Raw genomic sequence first — 17,507 nt, 5'->3', positions numbered from 1 at the left:
CATTGTAACTGAAATGAAATCCGCATGCACGCGCTCAATAAATGTACCGTATTTTTCAAAGTGCCGAATATTAAACTGGCTTAAGGTCAACGACGAAAAGAAACAAATCTGAGCATGCGTTCTACAATCTACACAACTCCTAGTCTGCAGTGATTACAACGTTACAAAAAAAATACAAATCGAAATAAATGTAGAAGAAAACTGACACTACACCCTCCAGGGGTTCACAAATGGGGGTCGGACAAGCCGTCCTCATGTTAATAATTTCCTAGGTCCTGCCCAGACATTTTACAGTGAACTAAGTGTGCAACTCAATTGTTTTTTTTAGATAATCCTGAGCTTTATTTTTATATATCAATTGCACACCAATTTGCTGTTACCGACCTGCATCAACGATAAAACCAAACAGCGAAACAAGGATGAGAAAAATGGAGTGAACAGGAGACATTTTTAAAACTAATCTCTTAAAACAATAGAGAACGTGCAGAAGATACGTTCCAGACTGCTGCCCCGAATAGGAAACACAATTTTCAAAAAAAAGTGCTCCTAGGGGATAATGTCAAACATACGGTCTGAATCCGTCCCATTGGATGATTTTATCCAAAGTTATGATTTTTTTATATAAATAAAAACCAAATGAGGGCAGTAAAGGTGCATTATTTTCTCAGCTTCAGGCCAAGCCAAGTAGATTGATCTGGTATTGTTAGTCTTATTTTGTATTTCTTTTTTATTTATTTCAAAGCAATATGACGATTGAGGGAACCATATTTTTTCACAGCTCCCATTTGAGTTTGTTTATGATTGTGATGAATTGGTTGAGATTTTTTTCCATTGTTTGCGAATAAATGTGTTTTGCTTAGAAAGATACATTATCAAAAATGATTTTAATTTGTATGGCTACAGAAGGTGGGCTGAATATTAAAGTATGTACTGAAAAACAAGGGTAAATATTGTTTTTGTACTAATTTGGCCTGCTTGAGATCATCCTGAGTTTGACATGCTTGTCCTACAGCCAAAGCGAAACCGAATTTTAAAATCTAACTCCCCCTCAAACCTGGTGTAAGAAAATGTTCATGTACTGTGTTGAGTTAAGACCTTAAAGGCCATTGAAAGAGAAGCAGCAAACAAATAATACAAAACCTAGAAGGAAAAGCTGTTTTTAAAAAAAGAAAAACTAACCTTCCTTGTTTACAAAGTGGAAGAAGGTGCCACAGTTCTTCTGGGGTCCATTAATGTGAGCTTTGTCATTAGTCTTAAGATGCTCTTTGGCCAAATTGATGTTGTAAAAAGGTTCTGATGGCTTCCTCTTGTGTTCTCCGGGCCCACTTACAGGTTCCGAGAGCTTTTAATACCCATTTGTCCTAGTAATGAATGGATGGTTTGAAGCCTGAATTGGTGAGAACGGGAGAAAGTACTTCAAGATTTGCAGATCCACATGTCAGTCTCCAGCATCCTTATTGTCAGAGTGGGGCATGTACTTCAAACGAAAGGCGCCTGGCAAGAAAATATCACAAAGGTTATATTAAGGTATACAATTCCCAACCGTACCCATGCAATCCATTTCCGAACTGTATATTCTGGATTATAAGGTGCACCAAACAAAAACCCAAAATAGCCAGATATTTAAAAGTGCACCTTATAAACCGTTGTTCTTCATATACCAGAAATTACGAATTATAGAATGGAAATGCATTTTTACAATGAAACGATACTGCGTACTGTCACTGTCCTTTGAGAAACATATGTAGCGGTCTCTGAGAGCTATCTTGTGGTTAATTCATTCAATGCCAGACGTTTTTCTCAAATTGGGAAAAAAATTTTTTGTCATTTGAAGGTCTACAGAAGGACATATCAAAATAAAGCGAGAACATTCATTAAGTATGTTTCTAGCTTCTACCTCATCTCATCTCATCTCATTAGCTGCACCGCTTATCCTCAGTAGGGTCGCGGGGGTGCTGGAGCCCATCCCAGCAATCATCGGGCAGTGGGCAGGGGACACCCTGAACTGGTTGCCAGCCAATCGCAGGGCACTCTAGCTTCTACCATTGTTTAGTAAACAAAGTTGAACAATGCTTTCTAGAAAATACTTGTTTTCACGAAAACTTCTGAGAAAAACGTGTTTTTGTGTAAGGATACACTTCAAGCAAAACTTTCACTTGGGTGCTTACTTTTTTGCATTTGTGATACCTCCAGTATCTAAACAATGCTTTCCAAAACTACAAGGGCACCTTGCTTGCAAGATAACCAGGGTTGGGTAGGGTTACTTTAACTGGATTACTTTCAATTACTTTTGGATTACTCCAATACCAAATATAATAATAATAAATAATAATTTCCTTGTATTGTCATTCTGTGTAACAATGTACACAGAACGAAATGTCGATTGCACCTGACCCGTTGTAGCCGATGCAGCCGCAGCCAACAGAGGGCGCCGCCGACCAAAAAAATATGCTAATAAGACAAAATAAACTAAATAGGAATAAAATGACTAAATTTTGTGCAGGCTTGGGGAGTAACAGAATACATGGAACGGCAAAAATGATGTTGGCAAGCTGTTTGGATTTATTTTCATTTTGTTTCTGTCACATTTTATGTCAGTTTTGCCAGAGATCAAAGAGATCAAAGCCAGGCGAAAAAGCTTACCACGTGTCGTGAGTCATCATTTTATTCATATTTAGTTTATTTTGTCTTTTATTAGCATATTTGGTATTGGAGTAATCCAAAGGTAATTGAAAGTAATCAAGGTAAATTAACCCTACCCAACCCTGAAGATAACATGCATGAACTTTGCAAGAACCTTCACACAATTCCGGTCACCATGGCGATCGCATTCACGTGCACCTTCTCTCACCAGACTAGGACGATGGGACTTTGTAATTTTATTCTGAAAGGAATAAGCTCTGTTGAATTAACTGCCTGTATTTGTCTATACCTCACAACTCTCACCACACTGCTTCATTCCCACCTACACACACTCATTCGCCGGATATAGAAAGTGAAGGCTTCCATCTAACCAGCTCAGTAGCCTAGATGGTAAGGCGCCCGCTTTGAGACTGGGAGGTCGGTGGTTCGCGCCCCGGCCGAGTCATTCCTAAGACTTAAAAAGTGGTCGGCGGCGCCCTCTGTTGGCTGCGGCTGCATCGGCTCGCTACAACGGGTCAGGTGCAATCGACATTTCGTTCTGTGTACATTGTTACACAGAATGACAATACAAGGAAATTATTATTATTATTATTAATGGTGATTTATCATACTGAAATTATACCTAGAGGCTTGATACTTACTAATGAGCAACGCCAAAGCCCTTGTAGTAGTTTTTAAAAAAACAAACAAAAAAATATATTTTTTAGATTCTGTCACTCAGATACAATATATATGTTATGGCATTGAATGAGTTAAGATGCTAATCGTTTGTTGCTAAAGGGAAACAAAAGTGAACTTTGATGGCAACTTTTGAACGCTCATTGCAAATCCTCTGTTATTGTTGCTTGCTACGAAACATACAGTGATTACTTCATTCAGGCGTGTAAAATGCGCACCCATGAATAGCATATACCCCTATTTTTTCATAAAAAGATTTGTTTGACGTTTTCTCAGCTCAAACTAAGCATTGCAAGTGACAAACATTATTGAATGTGTGGCCATATTCAAATTATTTATTGTCAACTATAGACACAAGAAGAACATAATTTACGACATATATATCTAATGTCACATATATATTTAAATTTGGTTTCCTTCATCGATCCTTTTTACCTGTTTTCATTCCTTTCTGCTACAGTGAATAAAAATAGAACAATTAACATGTAAACCCCAAGAGGGCACTAGAAAACCACTCTATATGTTTCTCAAAGGCAGAACAGACAATGTACATAGTATAATTTAATAACAATTTAAACAAAATGTTATCATAATCAAAAATCCTCACTCAAGTAAGCACAATGCGCTTTTTAGTGCTGGAAATACGGTACATGAAAGAAAGCAGCACAATTCCCACCTTGCTGTGACGAGTCCATGCTTGGTTGTTTGCAATCTTCTGCTCTGTGCCCACTTCCGCCGCAATTGTAACAGGAAACGTTGCCCACCGTACGCTTTTGGACACCGTTTCCCACAGTGCCGTGGGACAGGTAGAAGCCGAAACCCTTTTGCTGGTCATGTGACCCGGGGCTTTGGCAGTACAGCGGGGGCGGCGCTATCACAGGGTAAGAAAAGGGCGCAGTGCCGGTGGTGCTAGACGGAGCCATGCGGGGGCTGAGATGGAGAAGAGGCCCTAAAGTTAAGACGGAGCTGGCAGAGAATGGTTGCAGATAACTGGAAGCGGTGACATAGGCGGACATGTTTCCGTAGGCGCCGCAGTTGCCTTGACAGCCACAGGAGCTGCAAACGCACATGGAATGGGCGCGGCCTTGGTTTGGGTCCAAGGAAGAGCCCGGGGATGCGGCGGAGAGGCCGGCACTACTTTGCTGAGGGTAGTATATGTTTCCGGGGACTGCTGCAATCGGGATGGTGTTGTTAGTTGCCATGGAGACAAAGACAGTCCCGTTACTGGAGCTGGCAGGTTGGGAGAGGGACTTGGAGGTGGTAAACACGGAGAAGGAAGACACGGGTGGGTAGGAATAGTAAATGGATGGCGACGTGGATGAAGAGGAGGAGAGGTGGAAGTGCAGCGGAGGTTGTGACACATGGTGGAGGCTGTTGGAGGTGGAGGTCAAAGCGCAACTGGTCTCGACCATCAGATTCAGACCGGCCCCCTCCGTGTCGAGGACCGAGGACGAGTTGTCCGCTTTCACTTTGAGCCTGGGTATCAGGTTCTCCAACCTCACGCCCAGGCCAGGAGTAAAGGCGGGCAGGCAGGTCGACGCTTTGGTCCTGTCCTCTGCGGACAAGGGGGCCGGCTTTGGCTTTCGTGGAGAAGACAGAACACGGGTCTGGTTGGAAATCTGGTTTTGTGGGTAGCTGCCTTGCGGGTGGTAGTGGGAGAAAGTGAAGGGGAGGTGTGAGAGGGAGGGCGCCGTGCAGGGGACGGCTACATCCGTCTGGACGGGTAGGACCTGCGCCGTGGGGCGACTGGGGCCCGCCGGGCTGGCAGAGTTCAGGACGAAAAGGCATGAGCGCTCCTTTTCTTGGCTGCTTGCTACTGCATCAGGAACCGATACGTCTGAAACAGACCGGTTGATAATCAAGTCACATTTATTTGTATAGCCCGGGGGTGAAAAACATACAGCCAGCAGGCTGGATCAGGACCACCAGTGGTCCAAGACGGAGACTCCGGTAAAAACAGCGGCGAGGGACTATGCGCTGCAATAACAGCCGAATCATTGACACACACTGCTCACTCGATATAGAGTTTCTAGCAGTATCGTGTAGACCCTTCTATCTACCGAGAGAGCTAACTGTGGTCATTGTGGTTGCTGATTACGTTCCACCTGATGTTAACGTTAGCATAGCGCTAAAGCTCCTGCCAGCTGCTATCAATAAACAGCAGCTTGCTCACCCCGACAGGGCTTTTATCGTCGCCGGCGACTTAAATCAGGCATGCTTAAAGACTGTCCTTCCCAAATTCATTCAATATGAGGACTGAGGAACCAGGGGAAAAATACTGGACCGTGTGTACAGTAAGATCAAACATCTAGTTGGATCCGGCCATCTCTGTCTGTCCCTCACCCCATTTTATGTAGCACCACTTAAATACTCTATATCAACACGTTACATTGGGTATTTATGTATTATATTCCTTTTACTTTATTATTGTTTTATTTTCAACACAAAAATACTGCTGGAAGTGTGAATTTCCCTACGGGGATGAATAAAGTATCAATCTATCTATCTATCTATCTATCTATCCATCCATCCATCCATCCATCCATCCATCCATCCATCCATCCATCCATCCATCCATCCATCCATCCATCCATCCATCCATCCATCCATCCATCTATCTAAATTCACAATATCGCTGAAACTTCACTGTTTGATAAGATGACTTACGCCTGTGGATGTCTCTGGTCCTGTCCGGAGCAGAGTCGAGACAGAAAGGCGTTCTGGGGGAACAAGAAGAGCTGGAGTAACCCGATGACGAGCTGCTGTCTGTGTGGACTGCTTGTTGCTGCAGCACATTTTCCACCTCCACTCGTAGCTCTGATGAGTGCAGCAACACAAAACACAATTATTCCCGAAGTAAGTCAATAAAAACTCCACGATGACCATATTTTCTAATTGCTGCTCCTTAAATGAACTATTTGTTATCTTAACGCTGAATTCGCCCGTCCTGACTGCAAATAGATCTTGTTACCTGCAATAAGGTGGGGTAGATCAATCCAAATTTCCATGTTGCCAGTACTAAGCAAGTACTTGGATTGAATGGATACTTATTTTTCTGGTATTGATACTTTGCTCTCCCACCAATTTCCTCAAAGCGCCCCTTCTCTATGTAGATAGCGCAGTCGTTCTATTCCTCACCCAGCGCCCAGGCAGCTCTTTATGCCTGTATGTGTGACTGACAGGTACACTATTAGCACCTCTCCTGACCAGGTCTGATGTGGCATACTGCCATCCAGGCAAGAGAGAGGGCCAAATTTATGAACCCACCTCTTTTCGAAGCTAAAAATTCCAGAGGCAAACAGGAAGCACAATGTGGTGTAGACTTTTTTACTGCTATAGAAAAGGACAATGCCAAGTGTAATCTGTATGGTAAAGTAGTCTGCTACTGTGGCAACACCACAAATTTACACCAACACATTAAAAAGCTCAACTCACATATAGCAACGAGCTGCAACACCCAAAAAGTGTTACTCTTCTGGAACAAAAACCTGTAAATTCGTTGTAAGCATGGCAACAGATCCAATAAGAGACAATTGACACTTTTTTTGTATTTATGATTTATTTACAAAACATTGTGCAATGGAAGGTTGACATTGTTATTCAGTGTTTGTATTTTTGGAACATAGCTAATTTTGTGGTTCGACTCTCTTGGCTTCTGTTCTGAAGCAGTTGTAAGATAAGTATTTCCATTTCTTTTTTTTATACTGCCAAAGTTTGCATTGTAGTAAAATAATAAAACATGAAACGTTTTTGATCCTAAAATCTTTGTGCTGTTTTTAATCGTTATCATAAACTCAGTGAGGAAGGGTTCAATTATTCAATGATCATGACATTTCTTGGCAAAAAGCATCGGTATTGGATCGGTTTCAATTAACACTATCTGGTATCTACTTGGATTGGATCTATACCAAAAGTCTCAGTATCGCCCACCCCTAACCTGCAGTGGAGTTGTGAGAGGAAAGTCCCATGTGACTGGAAGGGGGCACTCTCGCGACACCTCCGCATGGCCGCTTCTCCATCCTCATCTCTCTGCTAGTTCAGAGGAAACACAAAATAAGAAATTTAACTCCTGAGAAAAATAAATGACTTAGTACAATGATCATTAAGCAAAGCAAGGAATTATAAAAATTACAACTCTCGTGCCTTAACACGGGCAGCACGGCGGGGCAGTGGTTAGCGTGTGTGCGACACAGTTCTGAGGTCATGAGATCGAACCTCCTGTGTGGAGTTTGCATGTTCTCCCCGTGCTTGCGTGGGTTTCCTCCAGGCACTCCGGTTTCCTCCCACATTCCAAAAACATGCATGTCAGGTTAATTGGCCGGTCCAAATTGTCCCTAGATGTGAATGAGCGAGTGAGTTGTCAGTCTCCATGTGTGCCCTGCGACTAGCTGGAAACCAGTTCAGGTTGTCCCCTGCCCAATGCCCGAAGATAGCTGAGATGGGCTCCAGCACCCCCGCGACCCTACTGAGGATAAGCGGTGCAGATAATGGATGGATGGTGTCTTAACACTTATTTAACACAAAATTTGTCATTGGTGGACAGTAAGTCTCCAAAACCAACCACCAGGTGGCGCCATCAACACATAAAGCAAGGTTGGCCGCAGACATATGGAAAAGGCACAGCAGGAAATTTCCACTTTGACTTATTCACATGGACGCTCACACCCACATATAACAAACGCTGCTCTTATCATTGGGTCCATCGTGCACACGTGGGTGCCTATCACCCTATTTATGGATGAGCATGCTTTCCCCTGTGGCAATTTATGCGCAGCCACTAAATTCAATGGTTTATCACGTCAGAGTAAAACTTATCTTGAGGGATAACCATCAAATAGTAAACTCTTTGCTGAGCGCAGTTGGTAAATAGGCAAAATAAAGCAAGAAGCTCTAAAGCAGGTCAATTTCGCTTTGCAAAAAAAACTTTAGCTGGGTTTTCACAGTATTTATATGAAAACTACTCGTACATTTTAAAAAGATTACATAAAATAAGGAAAAAAAGGTCAGCAATTGTTTTCTGGACAGTTTTTATTGTATCAAAGGGGACCAGCTGAAGCAACTTTTTGGCGCTTGCAACCATTTTCATCTCATGATACAGATACAATTAGTGTTTATCAGGTACATTTGAAAATAGATACATTTAGAGAAGTACTTCGGCATTATATGTGTGGAAATACCTGAAAAAAAACATTCAGTCACCAGACCTTTTCTTAAAGTTTTCATTAACTTTGAATGGGTGTTGTTTACAGATCAAACCTTACTGTGTGGAGTTTGCATGTTCTCCCTGCGCATGTGTGGGTTTCCTCCAGGCACTCCGGTTTCTCCCACATTCCAAAAACATGCATGTCAGGTTAATTGGCCGGTCCAAATTGTCCCCAGGAGTGAATGAGCGAGTGAGTTGTCTGTCTCTTTGTGCCCTGCGACTGGCTGGCAACCAGTTCAGGGTGTCCCCTGCCCACTACCCGAAGATAGCTGGGATGGGCTCCAGCACCATCGCGGCCCTACTGAGGACAAGTAGTGCAGATAATGGATGGATGGATGGGTGTTGTTTACACCCAAATAACTTTCTAACTATTTTTTATACAGAGGGCATCTCCATTGCATAAATCGTATGATATAATGGCCCCTCTGCATACGAGCTATTTTGAATGCGAGCAATTCAAGATATGAGATGTGTTTTTGCCCAACATACGATAGATAATCCAAATTATGAGAATTTACAGACGCGAACACTGGAGAAGCTCAAGACAGCTCTTTAGCAGCAAAAGCTTGTTCCTAGTTAGAGAGCACAATATCCACCATCCAGACCTGCTCTTGTGTGGTGTTTACTTGGATGCTTTTGGGAAGCTGGACACAGATCAATTGGTTTTCAGTTATTTAATATCCAGAAAATTAATTCAAGAATTTTTTTATATGAGTACAATGTGGGAACGAATTCATCTTATAATTAGAGATCTTACTGTATAACAATTCTATGTAGTTTATTTTGAAAGACCATAAAATCCCAATTTTATCTTATTTTTCCGAGTACAATCTCTATAACATTGCTGGTACTTTTTTGTTTCATGATATATCATTTCATTGTACTTTTTGGAAGCAGTTTGCTTAATTCCACACCTTACATAGATCTGTCACATGGAGATATTTATTCAATCAATACAACAGCTATGTTAAATAGTTATAAGTATATGCATTTTAAGAACCATAGCTTAATGTAAATATGTTATTAACATGTAAATATTTATTTGAACATTTAAAACGTTTAAAGGGACAGTGTGTATTATTTAGCACCTCCTGGTGGTAAAACAGCAACAAGGTGATGAAAGTTTTCTATCTGAGTCAGATCTGGAGTCTTCTCCTACTACTGGTATCTGTTTCATGTGGGAGAGCAAACCCCTGCTGAAAAAAAACCGCATGGAGAGGGATGGTTGCCACCAGGCTGTACTTGCCCAAGACACAACACAGGACGTGGTGCCCCGACGACCCGTTAAGCGTGACGTTTACAACCAGCGTTAGCTCTCTGTTCTATGTCAGGAAGGTATCTTTGGAAGTATAATACCCAATTTTGTTCAGAAGAGTCACGATGAGAAAAGGACTGAACAACTCTGCTCCCAGCGACAAGCAAACAGTAGTCGAATGCAACTGCAACTTACTCTGCTGACTTCTGCAACTCCAGCTGAGTCTTGAGTTTCTTCTTTGCTCCCTGCGTTAAATCGTACTTGTTTAAGTCCTCTTCTGTCAGCCCTAAGAACTGAATCGAGAAGAGAAGCTTTAGATTGTTGAATTGTTCACGTCTTTCAAGTATGTGGCAGTCAGAGTTGGGACCACCGCATTACAAAGGGAAGTACATTTTTCAGTAATGAGTGCTACGACAATTTATCGGGAAAATGTTGTGACTCAAATGTCGTTACAACATCGTGCTTTATGCCGCTACCTATCAAAAACAGACCATGAATTACAACGTACTCTGAGGGCTAATTGTTCCAAATTCACTAATAATCAGGGTTGGGTAGGGTTACTTTAACTTGATTACTTTCAATTACTTTTGTACTACTCCAATACCAAATATGCTAATAAAAGACAAAGTAAACTGAATATGAATAAAATTATGACTCACAACACGTGGTAAGCTTTTTCTACTGGGTTTGATCTCTTTGATCTCCGGCAAAACTAACATAAAATGCGACAGAAACAAAATGAAAATAAAGCCAAACAGCTTGCCAACATCATTTTTGCCGTTCCATGTATTCCGTTACTCCCCAAGCCTGCACAAAATTTAGTCATTTTATTCATATTTAGTTTCTTTTGTCTTTTATTAGCATATTTGGTATTGGAGTAATCCAAAAGTAATTGAAAGTAATCAAGTTAAAGTAACCCTACCCAACCCTGCTAACAATGTAACATAAACCCTCAATTAGCCAGCAACGCTTGACAACAAGTTGGGCTTATCTATATTTACCTAGAAAATGTAACTAAATAGTTATGGAGGCGCTGTCTCAAGACCAGAGTATGAAGATGCTGAATTTCACATCGAGATATTCTCCCTACAGTATATACTCGCATCTAGAGGTAAGATCTTGGGCCCGGGCCCAAACCCCACAGGCCGGGAATTTTGTCAGACGTCATTTCTCCTTCTTGTCAAGTCAAGTCACATTTATGTATATAGTCCTTAATCAGAAAAATGTGCACAGTGGTTAGCGTGTGTGTGACATAGTTCTGAGGTCATGATATCAAACCTCCTGTGTGGAGTTTGCATGTTCTCCCCGTGCTTGCTTGGGTTTCCTCTGGGCACTCCGGTTTAATCCCACATTCCAAAAACACGCATGTTAGGTTGATCGGCCGGTCCAAATTGTCCCTTGGTGTGAATGAGCGAACTAATTGTCTGTCCCTGTGTGCCCTGCAACTGTCTGTCAACCAGTTCAAGGTGTCCCGAAGATGGCTGGGATGGGCTCCAGCACCCCCGCGACCCTACTGAGGATAAGGGGTACAGATAATGGATGGATGGATGGATAGAAACCAATTGTTCTATCGGAACGCTAGAGGGAAGTGTTGAGTTTGCTTCTGGAAAAACTGCATTCAGTCAACTGTTGAAATGAACCAAAAGATTCATTTTTATCGGTGATTATATCATACTTAGGGTATGTTTCTAACTTAGGCTGGATGATAAAGCATAATGCAGAATAGCAAAGCTAAAAATTTGGAGTTGACAATCTTACAGATCCTGCCCGCCAAAGAACATAAAGTCAGGATCCGGCCCCAGAGTCAACCTGTGTTTGACACGCCTGGTGTACACGTTTCCTTGTATTTAATCTAATTTGTCGCTTGGGTGGGCTTCAAGGCAAGTATATACAGTGAATTTGTAACTGGATATTTACTTTCATAGTAACTCACTCCTTTTGGGTGTCAATAATCTGTGGGCTGACAGAATTATTTATAAATGAAGTAACTGGTAACTCTAACTCATCACTGTTTTTCAGTAACACGACCAAGACAGGTGGCAATTGTATCCTAACTCCTAGAAGAGCTTACCTCCTCCATGGTCAGCTGCTTGAAGACAGGATAATATTTATGGAGGCGAAGTTTTCGCAGCCAGTCCAAGATGCTGCTCTGCTCAGGCGAGTTCACTTGGGCCTGCGACGGAGATTGTGCCTGGGATCGGGATTGAGAAAGTGAATAGGAAAGAGGCTGGGAATGGGACGAATGCTGAGGATGGGTTTGTAGCTGCAGCGGGTGAAACGAGGGCTGCTGGGGCTCAGAATATGCGTGCGAGGGAAGAAATGGGCACAGTTTGCTTTGGTGGTGCGGCTGGGAGGAAGTGTCACCTCTGCCGCCAAGGAAACTCAGCGCGGGCAAGGCCGGCAAGGCGGGAGGCAGGCCGGACATCAGAGAAGGATGTGCGGGGGGAAGAGATGGGAGATGAGCAGAGGGACGAGTCGGGGAAGAATTGGGAGGATTGACGACAGGCTGGACACTGGCCACTCGATACACCGCCCTGAAAAAAGGAAGTTCTGTCAGTTGGCTGAAATGTTGCCCATTGCACTGATGGATGATGACAAAACCTTACCTGTTGGCTCCTCTGTAGGGCATCAAACTGCCAAATGAGCTTGCTGCAGTGACAGACAAAAGGAAAAAAAGAGTGGATGAATAAACACCTTTATTACACTTTAGTTATTTTTCTATTCATATTTTTGTTTTTTTTGGTCCTTGCACTACTGGCAGTTCTCTTATACCTAGCCACTCCTTTGCACATCTGTTCTCCTCTGCACTCTCGTACTCCAGTGTTATTGTTATTGTATAGTGACTTGTTTACCTGACTGCCCATTTTGCACATCTGGTTAGCTGCTCCTCTTGCACTCCTTGCACTACTGTATAATACTCATAGCTATAATTATTTAGTATATTATTAGTACTTCAATACTCCAACTCAATACAACATTTTATTTATATCTGTACAATCAAGGAAACTGTGCGGGTCAGATGTATCGACATTTCGTTCTGTATACACGTGTACAAGAATGACAATAAAGTATATCTGAATCTGATAACGTTTATGTCTTGTTTATTTCACATCAGGAGTTGGGAACGTATGGCTCGGAGACTAAATGAAAACAATGCTAAGCTTCTCTCTATCATTCCAATTGGAGTACAGTATATGTAGAGCCAAAGCGACAATGTAATTCAGTAGTTTGGTCCCAAATGTATGGGGCACAGTTCCAATTACAGTTTACAGTCACTTTATTTTGGAGTATAATGAAAACATGGATTTAGGTAGAAAAAAGTTATGCATGCGTAACATTGGCATATAGGTCAAATTTGGTCTTCCGCACTCTTCCTTCAACGATGACCGACAAATTCTTTATCGGCCAACATCATTTATCAGTGTAGCTCCGGGAATTTCTGTCATTACTGTGCACAATTATGTTCCTTAACCTCAAATCGATTATGTAGAGGACAACACTCTGTTGTCTTAGTAAGCCCAAAAAATATGTAGGTTTATAGTGCCCTCTTGTGGCTCTCAGTATAATGCAAATATATACCTGAGTTAGTCAAAAGAGGGAAAATTGTGAAAATTGATCACTTCTAAACATAGTACAAGGACTCCAATACTGAATGGCACACATGCATTAGCTAAGAAAAAGACCTCGTTTTTATAAAGTGGCATTATCCTACCTGCACATATTAATAGATAAGCTGAATAAATATAAACATATAAATACTGATGCATAGAGAGGAAACAGCATCAGGCAAACTTAATGTTTGGCCAATTATGGACTGAAGGTTTAACATCGCGGCGCACATGAAGCAAATTTATGGCAGCAATGACTTGCTAAGATAAAATGCATTAAAAGATGGACACTACACTACTCGTGCGTGTGTCAACAATAGAAATTCATACAATTATCTCACTTGCTAGTGGACTTCATCCGCAGCTATCAATCATAACTGGCGCACATGGTGCTGTCAGTCTTTGGCATTTAAGCATAAGCACACACTCGGGACTGCGACAAACTAATTTTATAAACACAGCAAAACTCAAAAAAACTCAGAAGCTTGAACACTCACAACAGCATTCACATCCATGCGACTGATTTTGGCAGGGAGGATGTCACGACCGGTACAAGCAGAAGACCCAAATGCGTAACGTTTCACACAATGCCTTATTAAGGGATCGGGGAGGTCAGGGCGAGAGGGAAAAAGACAGCGATCTGGTGCTTGCTGGGCAAGAGGAGTGGGAAGCCCTTGTGAACGAAGCGTGGTCAGATAAAACGGGAGAACAGAGCATGGTCAGAGATCGGAAACAAGTCGGGTAGCCGGGACGAGCGGGAACGGGGATTGATACAGGGAACGGAATCGGGCAGCATACGGGTAGCCGGGACAGGAGATCTGAGCTTGGATAGGGGATCGATACAGGAAACAGAATCGGGCAGGATACGGGTAGCCGGTAAAGGTGAACTGAGCTTGGATCGGGGATTGATACAAGAAACAGAATCAAGCAGGATACGGGTAGCCGGGACAGGAGAACAGAGCTTGGATCAGGGATCAATACAGGAAACGAAATCGGGCAGGATACAGGATAGCCGGGACAGGATAACGGAGCTTGGATCGAGTATCGATGCAGGAAACAGGTCGGGATCAAAACGGGAGCCAGAGTCAAAAGCGCTTGCCTTGCAAGCGCTGAGGTTCGCTGACGGACTGAACAGAGGTGACCGAGAATGACGTGTTTAAATAGGAGGAGGACTAATTAGGGAACGAGTGGTAGTTGGGGCTGAACGAGTGAGCGCAGGTGAGGGCAATTGACAAATCATGACAGAGGAGACACGACTAAGTTGTGCTACTGCTTCTTTAAAAAATAAAAAGATATTATAATGAGGAACATTAATGCTTAAAGTTGCTAAAAAAATTAGACACTCTTTATTTAGTACTTTATGGATATAAATCGAATGATTGAAAGATGTCATCCTTATCATTAAGTAAGTTCTAATCGTGTTCGTGTTCTAATCATTTCATGTTTCTTTTCCAGACTGAAATTATTCTAACATGTTTTTGTGATGTTAATCCACAATGTATATTTTGGCCTATGGACTAAATCAAAAGCCAATTGAAAGTTGCATAGCAGCCTGCAGCTGTTGAACTTTATTGGCCCGTTTGCATTGGAATATTGATAAAGGATTCTATTACGGAAACAACTGCTTGCACGAATAAATAGCAAATATTGACGGTATGAATGGATGCAGTGCATTCTTCATGGATTCGGACCAGTCTTTACGAAATGTTGGTGTATTTTACAAATGTATGAAATTTGAAATTTGTGAGTTCAACTTAAGTAAACTGAAATAAACTTCTGAGGCAATATAGCTCAGCCTGCCGAGAACACTAAATATCTTCAAGCAACCTAGGAGGAAACTCGCTAATCTGTGATCTGGATCGTCTCATTCACTGGTAGTAGACGACAACGTCATCGTGGAATGCTAATGTTGTCGCAGTACACAGTAAAAGCATATTTTATCCTCGGTCAAGCATTTATTTGGTTAATAAAATAAACTTGTTTACACACGTTATCTTTGTTTTTGTCCTTCATGCTGCGTCTTGCAGTGAGTAGATGTCACATTGTGTTTGTAAGGTTTATTATCGCTTAATAAGGCGAATTGTAATCATTTTTAGGGGAGCAATTGGCTGGGGTTGACAGGAATGTTAAAATGAGGAAAAAGTACATGAAATGATGATTTTGCTCATTTTAAATATTACATGCATTTTTTTTTACTCATTAGATTTTGTAAAATACAAAATTACACGAACATTTTACTCTGAAAAATGATTTTGATTTATCCTTCAATCTTATGCATCACTTATCCTCACTAATCTGGAGCCCATCTCGGCCATCCTTGGCCTGGGGACATGCTCAACTGGATGCCAGCCAGTGCAGGGCACAGAGAGACATACATCTCACTCGATCATTCACACCTAGGGACAATTTAGACCCACCGATTAGCCAGTGGCTGGAATTGAACCCTGGACCCCAGCACTGTGGGGCTGCGCGGTAACCGCCTTGCCACCCTTATTTCATTTGTTTTTTTTTATAATTCATTTTCTGACTGGACTAAAAGCCAAGGTTAAAATGATAAAACTTTGATTACTGTCACTGACTCTTTACACACACACACAAAAACACACGCTCACTGTACCGGTGGTTAAAAATACACTGAAATGAAGTCACATTCGTAGAATCAAGCACTCACACACAGACACACATGAGGTCACCACACTCAGCTTCTCAACACAAACATACCACAATGAATTCCCACACCAGACCAAAATAGACACAGTCCTCTGGCTCTAACGCCTTAAAATGCATAACGAAAATTCTCTGTGCAGTATCCACATCCCCTACTCAATGCTATCAACACACATGACCTTATCCTTTTCATTTTACATTCATAACTCCATGCCATCAACTTTGCACAAACAGGCAGGAAATATTCAATCTCCTCTCAACTGTCAGAATAGCTACAATTCAGTAGTGACAGTCGTCCTCAATTATCGTGGAGTTGTGTTCCAAAAAGGTCGCGCGGTTGTCAAAACCCGCAAAATAGAAACCCTTATTTATTTATGTATTTATTTAATAAATACTCTATCATACATTGAAACTAAAGAAAAGACCCAATTTGTGGACTCAATAATTTGTTTAGCAAATAAAATACATAAACTTTATAAATGTTTTATTTTAGAAATGAATTCTGTACCTTTTACTTTTGCTTGAGTTAATTTTCAAAGAAAAAATACTTTTACTCCGCTACATTAGGCAACATTAAAGTCGTTACTTCGTTACTTAATAAATCTCCTCCACGTAAGTACGACTCTGTCTGTCTTCGCTAAGGCTCATTTATTTTGACGCAGGCGCTACCGTTTTCAACCAATCAAACGTTGTAGCCTCGTCATGTAATTTCATGTAATTTCAGCGAAGGGGAAATTGTTTACGGAAGACTATGAAAACACAGAAGAGGAGGAGCACTCCTAGCATCACATCAAAAGCATGTTTCCCTTAAAAAGGGTGCGAAACACCAGATACAATATGCAATGTCTCCTTTGTTTGAGTTCATGGGCTAGCTTGTTGTTCTGCTTGCTTTTTTTAAAGCACATTTACGGAATTTACGGTGATTATTTGAATCTACTTTTGAATTAAATGTATTTTGTTAATTGGATGGACTGATCTAGAGAAGATCTGTGTGGAGGAGTGGGCCAACATCCCTCCTACAGTGTGTGCAAACCTGGTGAAAAAATAATAATGTTTGGCCTCTGTAATAGTAAACAAAGGCTACCGTACCAAATATTACCATTCATTTTCTCAGGTGTTCAAATACTTATTTGCAGCTATGTCACACAAATAAATCGTAAAAAAATAAAGCATTGTGATTTCTGGATTTTCTTTGTAGCTTATCTCTCTCACAGTGGACATTGCACCTACGATGAAAATTTCAGACCCCTTGATGATTTCTAAGTGGGAGAAATAGCAAAATAGAAGGGTGTTCAAATACCTATTTTCTTCACTGTAACAGTACTTTTACTTGAGTCATATTTTTAGCTATATATATATATATATATATATATATATATATATATATATATATATATATATATATATATATATATATATATATATATATATATATAAATAAATACATACACAC

The 17,507-nt window shown here is 41.3% G+C and overlaps 1 protein-coding gene across 2 annotated transcripts in view; it reads right to left on the bottom strand.

Annotated features, from left to right (window-relative positions):
• The window catches only part of zcchc14 (zinc finger, CCHC domain containing 14), a 36,794-nt gene continuing 19,287 nt past the window's right edge, over positions 1-17,507 (bottom strand). Inside the window, exons 9-15 of one of the 2 annotated variants that reach the window (XM_088339185.1) lie at positions 12,386-12,428; positions 11,851-12,313; positions 9,975-10,072; positions 7,259-7,353; positions 5,989-6,138; positions 3,998-5,158; positions 1-1,494 (exon numbers count right to left, since the gene is read on the bottom strand). In XM_088339185.1, the coding sequence (XP_088195311.1) occupies positions 1,439-1,494; positions 3,998-5,158; positions 5,989-6,138; positions 7,259-7,353; positions 9,975-10,072; positions 11,851-12,313; positions 12,386-12,428 (2,066 nt within the window). In that variant the 3' untranslated portion in view covers positions 1-1,438. The remainder of the gene's footprint in view (positions 1,495-3,997; positions 5,159-5,988; positions 6,139-7,258; positions 7,354-9,974; positions 10,073-11,850; positions 12,314-12,385; positions 12,429-17,507) is intronic. The other variant, XM_088339186.1, reaches the window with a different exon arrangement.

The sequence above is a fragment of the Urocampus carinirostris genome, chromosome 7 (genome assembly GCF_059441175.1).
Source record: "Urocampus carinirostris isolate Australia breed hairy pipefish chromosome 7, RoL_Ucar_1.0, whole genome shotgun sequence".
NCBI classification, from domain to species: domain Eukaryota; kingdom Metazoa; phylum Chordata; class Actinopteri; order Syngnathiformes; family Syngnathidae; genus Urocampus; species Urocampus carinirostris.
The sequence above is the reverse complement of the archived record's forward strand: the minus strand, read 5'-3'. Positions and strand labels throughout refer to the sequence as shown.